The sequence below is a fragment of the Chrysochloris asiatica genome, unplaced genomic scaffold (assembly GCF_000296735.1).
Source record: "Chrysochloris asiatica unplaced genomic scaffold, ChrAsi1.0 scaffold00097, whole genome shotgun sequence".
Lineage (NCBI taxonomy): Eukaryota > Metazoa > Chordata > Mammalia > Afrosoricida > Chrysochloridae > Chrysochloris > Chrysochloris asiatica.
Window position 1 is genome coordinate 8,018,186 of NW_006408615.1, and position 10,438 is coordinate 8,028,623.

Genomic DNA, 10,438 nt, shown 5'->3' on the forward strand with positions numbered 1-10,438 from the left:
CTGCCAATCTCAGGGTCAGCAGTTCAAAACTACCAGCTGTTCCACGGGAGAAAAATGAAGCTTTCATTTTTACAGCCTCGGAAAGATTTACAGCCTCGGAGACCCTGTACAGGGTCGCTATGAGTCGGAACCGACTCCACAGCACATAACAACAACAACAACAACAATGCCCAGGGTTTATTTATTTGTTTCATTTTATTTTTTGATAACTTCTAATTTTTGTAGATGCATACTTTCTACATTCCACCTTCTGATTATCAATAGATGTTTGTAGCTATCTCTCCTCATTTTGACTTGTGCCTCATCAGCAGATGAAGGTCCCCAAAGCTTTGCTCCATCCGTGTCATTCTTGTCAACTCTACTTTCAGGAGGCAGCTTGTCCCCAGTCGTATTTTGAGTGCCTTCCTACCTGAGGGGCTCATCTTCTGGCCCTTTCTCTGACAATGTTTCCCAGCTTCCCATAAGGTTTTCAGTGACTAATCCGTCAGAAGTGGATTACCTATTTATTTTTCCTAATCTGTTGTTAGCACGGAAGTACTGTTGAAATCTGTCCACCGTGGATGGCCCCGCTGGCATTTCAGTTTACAGCATCAGAGCAACATGCAAGCCATCCCCCCATGGCAGATTGTCAGACGTGGGGGTACAATCATTTATACGCTAGTAAAAATAGTTTTTTTGTGGCTGTGAAGCATAAAATGTGTACAAGTCCAGCGATTGCCAGGACTGTAGTTTTTTTAAGTATCAATTAACAAAAAAAGACATTTCATGTGTCTCTAAAAGTGAATAGATTTGCATGAAACTTACTGTGTTACATCAGTACGAGTTTTTTTTTTTTTTGTTAAAACTTTCTAAGACCATTTACAGAGAAAATTGCCTTGAAAACATTCAGTAAATGCAAAGTGTTCTTTTTTTCCCCTAGACATGTCATTTTGCAGTGCCTACCCCTGTGAGTCTTGGAAAACATTTTATGTTACAAGAAGCATTCAGATTCCCTCACATTGTTTACTCTCATGTCAGGTTTTAACACTGGATCTTGTGACTCTCCCCCCAATCCGTTTCCACACACAGGTGTCCCGGAATAGCAAATCGATTCTCAAAGCATTTCAGCTCGTGGATGTGAACGACACTGGCCTGGTCAAGCCACAGGACCTCAGGAGGGTTCTGGAGACCTTCTGCTTGAAGATGAGTGAGGAAGAGTATGACAAGTGAGTAAACAAAGGCCAGGAGGGGCGTGCTCAATCCAACTTCCAGCCAATTTCAAAATGGGACCAATCAGCTTCCTTAGGTCCTTCCATCCATCTACCTGTAATACCGCCTTTGCTGTTCAACACTTTTTTTTTGTTTTGTTTTTTTCAAAGAGAGGCAAACAATTGGGTATTTCTGGCACACCCAGAAAGTTCCTCACACATGTCAAAATTGACAGTGGATGGTTAGAAGTGATAGTCTGTATGCAGATCAGCTGACCCGCAGACCTGAGCACTCGTGGCCTGTTTAAGTCATCCATCACTAACTATCTCTTTCTTCCTGCTTGGCACTGGGCCCGCCCCCTCACGAGTAACCCGTTCACTGCTGAGTCTGATGAAAGCTGGATACATTCATCTTCCCAGCAAACCCCATCGACTCTCCCCTCCAATATTGTTGTTAAGTACTTTCAAGTCTCTTCTAATTCACAGCCACCCTGTATAGGGTTTCTAAGGAGTGGCTGCTGGGTTCAAACCGCCAACGTTGTGGTTAGCAGTCCAGTATTTATCCTACAGCACCACACCAGGACTCCCCACTTCTCCCTCTCCGCCAGCAGATATAATAAAGAAGCTTCATTTCCCTTTCAGAGCTTTCAGTGGTTGTGGGCAGGGCTTGTGACAGGAGAATGGTTAAGTAGGCAGATCATTTAGCGGTTTGATGGCTTCTGAAAGCCACCGCCACCTGCTCCTGGCTTGGGGGCAGCTCGTGAAGCCTACACCTGCTTTTAAAATTTCTTTTTGAGCCTCCAATAAATTTCAGACCATTTCGAGGAAGCTCAGTACATGACTTCTGGGGCTGTTTGGGGTTCGAATGGAAGCCACTAGAAGGTGGGCCCTGGCTTTGCTTAATTAACCTAGTACCAGGCCGGGAAGCACCTTCCCAAGCAGATTTGTCTGCTTCATCTTCCGGGCAATTAACAAAAGTACCGAGCCTTATTACTGTACCCTTGATCTTAAGAGGCCCACACTGCACTGCAGTTATGCATCTCTGTTAAAGAAGATTGCTGTGGTCCCTTACAGAATCTTATAAAGATGGTGGTCCCTTGGTGGTGGTAGTTATGTGCTGTGGAGTTGGTTCCGGCTCATAGTGTCCTTGTGTAGGGTTTCCGAGGCTATAGATCTTTATGGGAGTAGAAAGCCTCATCTTTCTCCCACAGAACGGCTGGTAGTTTTGAACGGCTGACCTTGTGGTTAGCAGCCCAGCTCGTAACCACTACTCTACCAGAGCTCCTTTTGGTCCCTCACAGAGTCTTATAAAGATGCTGCTGCGGTTACTGGTAAAGGAGCATCAGTAGCAAAGAGCCGCACAAGAGGACACGTGGCAACGTTGGAGGTGCTAGGGGGTCTGAAAAACCAGGAGACTTTTAAATGTGGATGTTTCCAAATCTTAAAAAAAAAAAAAAAAAAAAAAATCCCTCCTTTTATTTTTCTCTTATAACCCACCTTCAGAATATAAAAGACATAATAGATGTTTTAATTTTTACATCTTTTCCGGCTGGGAAAGTGTCCAGGATGAGATCCAAACAAAACAAATTAAATAATTTTGCACACGCAATTATAGAACCGAAACAACACTCTCCTAAAACAGGCAATCAAAAAACAAAACAGTGTTTTATTTGACAATAAACCTTGTGTTTGGCACTGCAGTCTCCAGCCTAGTAAATCTATAAAAAATGTTACTGTCTGTTTCCCCATCTCCTAAGTATTGAATAATAAAGAACTCCACAAATTTTTATTTGAGATTTTTTTTTTCCCCCTAAGCCTCAAAAACAATGCTGTTTTCACGATAAGGCTGCAGAAACCGAACATAATAGAATTGCTTTCCTTTAGAATAGGAAACACAGAAGATCAAACGTAGACCATAGCTTCAATTACTTAATGCTTTTCTTATTGAAACTCTAAGTATATACTCTTTCCTCAAAACGGCTTCTGCATAAACTTTGCTTTTTTTTTTTTTTTTTTTTTAAGCAGTGCTTTTTTTTTTTTTTGAAATCATTGTTTTAAATATGTGCTTTATATTCAGCACTTGGTGTGGTGGGAATGACCTGGGCTTTGAAGCCAGGCACCAACAAAACTGAAATGAATCGTCAAGCCTGTTCTAACCCACGGCGCCCCCATGTGTGCACAGTAGACCTGTTTCATGTTGTTGTTGTTGTCAGGTGCCATCGAGTCAGAACCGACTCATAGCGACCCCATGCACAGCAGAACGAAACAATGTCTGATCCTGGGCCAACCTCACTACCGCTGCCACACTTGAGTCCATCAATGATGCCACCTGGCTGATCCATCTCGTTGGGGGTCTTCCTCTTTTTCTCTGACCCTCCACCTTACCCAGCATGACATCCTTCTCCAACGATTGTTTCCTCCGGACAATATGTCCAAAGTAGGAGAGACGAAGCTTAGCCATCCTGGCCTCCAAGGAGCACTCTGTCTGCACTTCTTCCAAAACAGGTCTATTGGTTCTTTTGGCAGTCCATGGCACTTTCAGTATTCTCCTCCAACACCACAACTCAAAGGCATCAATTCTTCTACGATCTTCCTTATTCACTGTCCAGCTTTCGCATCCATATGAGGCTATTGAAAACATAATGGCCTGGGACAGGCGCACCCTAGTCCTCAAGCTGACATCTCTGCTCTTCAACCGACCTGTTTCATAGCATTCTCAAAGTTGTGACCTTTCAGAAGCAGATCACCAGGCCATACTTCCGAGGTGCTATGGAAGTTGATTTAGAAGCCAAGTGCTTAACTGTTTGTGCCATCCTGGAAGTACTGGTCAATTCTGGGCTTGCCCCTGCTTGGTCTTGGGGAAGCTTCTGAACCTCTGTAAAACACGGTTTTCCCTTGAAGAAATGGGTCCGTTGTGAGGCCTGCTTTGCAGGGATTGCTTTTGAGAGGCAGAGTCCAGGTATGGCATAGTAGGTTAAGTACAGGACTACTAACTACAAGGTCTGCGGTTCAAACCCACCAGCAGCTCCCCGGAAACCCTGTACTGAGTCACTATGAGTCTGAAGCAACTCAACGGCACGTAACAACAACAATCACACACGTAGTGTGCCTACTGTGTGTTTGTCTCTTAATAGGTACTTGTTTCATGGTGACTATATCATTGTTGTAAATGACGATTTACATTATTTCTTTAATGTTTGTTAGGTTGCCATCCAGTTGGTACCGACTCATAGTTATTTTCTGTAACAAAACACTGCCCTGTCCTGCACCAATCTCACAATCTTTGCTACCCTTGGTCACATTGTGGTTGCCACTGTGCCAATCCATATTGTTGGGGGTCTGCCTCTTTTTCACTGACCCTTTACTTTACCAAGCATGATGTCCTTCTCCAGTCGCTGGTTCTTCCTGACAGTATGTCTGAAATATGAGAAATGAAGTCTGGCCATCCTGGCTTCCAAGGAGCATTCTGGTTATACTTCTTCCAACACAGATTGGTTTGTGCTTTGGGCAGTCCATGAACTTGTAATATTCTTCTCCAACTCCCTAACTCAAAATGCATCAGTTCTTCTAAGGTGTTCCTTATTCATTGTCCAAATTTTATATGCATATGAGGCTACTGAAAATACCATGGGTCAGCTGCATTTTAGTCCTCAAACTGTTATTTTTGTGCTTGAACATTTTAAAGAGGACTTGTGCAACAGATTTGCCTAATGTAATACTTCATTTGATTTCTTGATTGCTGCTTCCATGAATGTTGATGATTGCTGAGCAAAATGAAGTCTTTGACAACTTCCAGCTTTTCTCCATTGATCATGATGTTATTGACTAGTTTAGTGGTGAGGGTTTTTGTTTTCTTTACACTGAGGTGCAACCCATACCAAAGGTGGTGAGTGGTCTTTGATCTTCATCAGTATTTTCAGTCCTCTTTCAGCAAGCAAGGTTGTATCATCTACATATCACAGGTCATTAATACGTATTCCTTCAATCCGTATGCACGTTCTTCTTCATGTAATCCTGCTCCTTGGATTATTTGTTCAGCATACAGATTGCGTACGTAAGGTGAAAGAACACAGCCCTGGCACACTTTTCCTGATTTTAAACCATTTGGTGGTCCCTTTGTTCTGTTCCTGCAACTGCCTCTTGGTCTGTGTACAGGTTCCTTATGAGCACAATTAAGTCTTCTGGAATACTCATACTTTGCAATGTTGCCCATAGCATGTCATGATCCACACAATCGAAAGCCTTTGTGTAGTCAATAAAGCATAGGTAAACATCTTTCCAGTATAATGCTTTCAGCCAAGATCCATCTAACATCAGCAATGATATCCCTTGTTCCACGTCCCCATTTCAATCTGTCCTGAACCTCTGGCAGCTCCTTGTCAATTTACTGCCACAGCTGGTTTTGAATTATCTTTAGCAAAAATTTATTGGCATTTGATATTAATGATATTGTCCGATGACTTATACATTCCATTGGGTCATCTCATTTTTTGGAACAGGTACAAATATGAATCTCTTCCAATCAGTTGGTCAGGTAATTGTCGTCCAAATTTCTTGGCATGTATGAGTGAGTGCCTCCAGCGCCACCTCACTTTTCTTGAAAGATTTCAATTTGCATTCCATCAATTCTCAGAGCCTTGTTCTTTGTCAATGCCTTCAGTGCACCTTGGGCTTGTTCCTTCAGTATCATTGGCTCTTGATAATATGCTATCTAATGGTTGATTGAACATTGACCATTTCTTTTTGGTACAGTGACTTTGTATATTCCTTCCATTTTTTAAAAATGTTTTATTGTGAATTATGTGATAGTTTATGTGGGAGAACATTAGCTTTACATTCATCCTATTATATATCGTTTCATTGGCATGGTTACAATCTCCTCCATGCATCATTAACCAATCAAAGGGTACACTCTGTAAGCCTGCCCCCTGTTTGTCAGCACACAGCTCCTCTCCCTCTCTGGGTCTGGAGTCCCCAGCCACTCCATCTCTTCACGTCCTTGTCTCTGGCTCCATCCTTCCATCTTTTTTTTTGATGCTTTTGCATCATTCGACATTTTGCCCAGAGAATCCTTCAATTTTGTAAGTTGAGACTTGATTTTTTTTCTTCAGTTCTTTCAGCTTGAGAAGTGCTTAGCATGCTTTTCCCTTTTTGTTTCTAATACCAGGTCTTTGCACATTTCATTATAATATTTGAGTTTGTCTTCTTGAGCTGACCTTTGAAATTTTCTGCTCAGATCTTTTACTTCCTCATTTCTTTCATTTGTTTTAGGATATCTATGCGGGAGAGCAAGTTTTAGAGTCTTTTCTGACATCCATTTTGGTCTTTTCCTTAATTCTTGTTTTCTTAATGACCTTTTGCTTTCTTCCTGTATGATGCTTTTGATGTCATCCCACAATTCTTCTGGTCTTCAGTCATTTGTGTCTAATGCATCACATCTCTTAATGAGATGGTCTCTACGTTCAAGTGGGATATGATCAAGGTCATATTTTGGCTCTCTTAGACTTGTTTTTATTTTCTTTTGCTTCAGCTTGCATATGAGCAATTAAGGATCTGTTCCACAGTCTGTCCCTGGTCTTGTTTAGACTGATGATACGGAGCTTTTCCACTGTCTCTTCCCACAGATACAGTCAATTTGATTTCTGTGTATTCCATCTGGTGAGGTTCATGTGTAGGTATAGTTGTCTTTTTCTTTTATTCTGACATTTTAATTTATTAGGGCCATAAGTTTCCAGTTTACTGCTATTTTTTTTTAAAGTTTTTATTTTGAATTATTTGCTTTTTTACATCAGCTTTCGTATTTCATTTCATTGCAATGATTACAATCCCCTCCATGCATCATCAAACAACCAAAGGGTGCACCCTGTAAGCCTGCCCCTCGGTCGTCAGCACACAGCCCCTCTTCCTCCCTGAGTCCAGAGTACCCGGCCGCTCCATCTCTCTATGTCTCTGCCTCCATCTCTGGCATCACTGCTTCTGGGTAGGGTCGCACACTCCGCTCTTCTCCCTTGATGGTCCCAGGGACCTCCACTCCTGGACTGCAAAGTCAATCACTCCTCTCCTTTTGCTACAAAACGTCTACCTACCTTTACATTTCCAACCCTCACAGTCAGTCCTGATAACAGTTATTCACCATTGTATCACAAGAGTCCTATCCCTATCTCCTTTCATCAGCCCCATCCAGACAGATTGGATACTAATCAGTGGAGATTCTACCTTCCTCCGCACCCTCTGGATCTAGCCTTCCTCTTGAAAACTTGTAAGCCAGTCACTTCTTGGCTTTTTAGGCCCCTCCCCCCCATTTTGGGAAGCCAATGTCTAAATTGCCTATCTCTCTCAACCTTGTGTACTGAGGGGGTAGGAATGATCCTTGCTGTAAAGATTTGTTCCCTCTTTTGAGCTACTGCATCCATAGGTATAGGTCAAGTTCATCAAATTGTATCAGATTACTCTTTTTTTCCTCTTCTATCTTCTTCTAGTTGAGTTCTGATCATCCAGCCATTGATGCCAGGTCAAGTGGGTATTATCTGCAAGTGTGGGTGTTCTTGTGCCCCTTACTTCTCATCAGCTGAACACTTCACTCTCCGTATAGATGTCTTTTATATTGTTTTAAAATGGTATTTTCAGTGAAGTTATTGGTCTCGCAAAATTCTGTTATGTGACCTCCAGCATCAGTTCTATCATCAAGGCCATGTTTTCCCATTTTTTCCCCAATCTTTGCATTCCAATCACCAGTAATTATCAATACATTTTGATTGCATGTTGGATCAGAAGTTGGTAGAATGCTTCAATTTCAACATCATTGACTTTGGTGGTTGGTGTGTAAGTCTGAATAATAGTTGTATTAACTGATATTCCTTATAGGTGTATGGATATTATTCTGTTATAGACTGCGTTGTGCTTCAAGACAGATCTTAAAGTGTCTTTCTCATGATGAGTGTGATGTCATTCCCTTTCATTTTGTTATTCCCAGACTAGTAAGCCGTGTGATTATCACTGGATAAGGAGCTCTGGTAGCATAATTGTTACAAATTGGGCTGCGAACCTCAAGGTCAGCGGTTTGAAACTACCAACTGTTCCGTGGGAGAAAGATGAGGCTTTCTGCTCTCGTAAAGATTTGTAGCCTCGGAACCCCTCTACATGGTCACTATGAGTCGGAACTGACTCCACAGCACACCACCATCACCAATGCCTAGAATATCAATGTTTATGCGTTCCATTTCATTTTTGACAACTTCCAATTTTCCTGGATTCATACTTTGTACATTCCATGTTCCTATTATTAACGGATGTTTACAGCTGTTTCTCTTCATTTTGAGTTGTGCCCCATCATCAAATGAAGGTCCCGAGGGCTTTACTCCATTCGGATCATCATGGTCACCTCTGTTTTCAGGAGGCAGCTCTTCCCCAGTCATGTTTTGAATACCTTCCAACTTGAGGGGCTCATCTTCCGGCACTATATCTGACAATATAATGTCTCAATATTCAATATTCTGGTGCTGACAGTGTTCCACTGCTATTCATAAGGTGACTAAATATTCGAAAGTAACCTGTCTGTCCTTCTTAGCCTGTCTTTGTCTTGTTGCTCAGTTGAAACCTTTATGCCATGGTATTTAAAATACCGGTGGCATAGCTTCCAGAATCATAGCAACTCACAAGCCACCACAGTACGACACACTGACAGATGAGTGTCTATCTTCTTGATAAATGCTTCTTTTTCAGTAGACTAGCCCACAGCCTTTGTAAACATGAGGAAAGAGGTCTTATCCCAAGACCAACCAGATTTTGTGTTTTCCTCCTCACTCCATCCCCCACTCCCTGACCCCCTCCAGTCTTCTACAAGGCAAAAGTGTATATTTAAATCCAGGCAAAAGAATTTACCAGCAACCTGGAAAAACAAGGAAGCAAGCCAACTGACAAATGCATCACTAACAAGGAGCTCTGTGGCACAGTGGACTGCAAGGTCACCTGCTGCGGGGCTGAAAGGTGAGGCTGTGGACATCTTTGCAGTCTCAGGAATCCTGAGGAGCAGCTCTGCTCTGACCTGTAGATTTGCTGTTACCTGGATGGACTCCATAGCAGTGGGTTAAATCACAAACATCAATCTGCTGCCTGAGCAGGTGAACAGAGCTGCTGGAGGCTCAGGACTGGAGCTGATGCTGGAGAGGTCTGAGGTGCAGTCCTTGTGAAGAGCTATGTGATAGCCCTGCCTGCTGGGCTCTGCAGACTTAGGAGTCTCCTGTCCTCAAGTTCAGGTTCCCAGAGGGCAGCCCTGTGGGTTGTGTCTCTTCGCTGTGGTTCAGTCGCTGCTGCCTTTCATCTTGTCTAAAAGCCTTGTGCGGCCTGAGGCTTTGCTTTTGAAGTTTATCTGTAGGGAATATTACCTCGGAATCCTGCCCGTCCTTCTCCATGAATGGACAATGGCTCCCATGAATGCAGGGGCGCTTAGGTCAGGATTCTCCTATGAGCCCATTTGAAGGCATGCAGAATTTTCCTGGGAAATCAGAAGGAGGGAGATGGTACAGCCGCGAGGATCCTGAGTTTCTCCATGACAGGAACTGAGACGGGAGGACCCCAGGTGCCAACTGATGGGACCTGGAGCCCACTAGGCTTGTTCTCACAGATAGACTGCGTGAAATATGGAGATGCTTAGGGAGCTTCAACATTCCCATCTGGCGGCTCAAATAGATCTCTTAGCAGAACAATAAGATTCATCAAAGTGGAACACAAGATATGCCTGGAAATGAAATGGTACCATAAGGCTCTTTGTTAAATTTGGAAAACAGAAAAATAACAGATACTTGTAATGTGAATTCAGTTTTGAGAAAGCAGTCTGAAATCAGATTATTAAATAAGCCAGCATATGGAGACCCTATAACCAAATAGTTAAGAACTGCCCATTTATTATAACACTGTGGATATCAGGGAGAATGTTATTGATTCGGTAACAGTCTCGGATAATCAAACACAGAGTTTTAAAAAGCAAAATAATAAAACAGAAGGAAAACACACAATCCCACGTATTCTGTTTTTCCCGTGATTGTGTGTATGTGTGTGTATGTAGTGTATATGTGGGTGTATGTGTGGATGTGGGTGTGAGTATGTGTGTGGATGTAGGTGTGAATATGTGTGTGGATGTAGGTGTGGATGTGGGTGTGAATATGTGTGTGGATGTAGGTGTGGATGTGGGTGTATATACATATATGTGGGTGTAATATATATATACATATATGTGTGTGTATGTATGTGTG

The 10,438-nt window shown here is 42.5% G+C and overlaps 1 protein-coding gene across 1 annotated transcript in view; it reads left to right on the plus strand.

The window, feature by feature from the left end:
* The window catches only part of EFCAB6 (EF-hand calcium binding domain 6), a 322,393-nt gene that overhangs the window by 70,478 nt on the left and 241,477 nt on the right, over positions 1-10,438 (plus strand). The window contains 1 exon segment of the mRNA XM_006866905.1: positions 1,069-1,205. Coding sequence (XP_006866967.1) covers positions 1,069-1,205 — 137 coding nt within the window.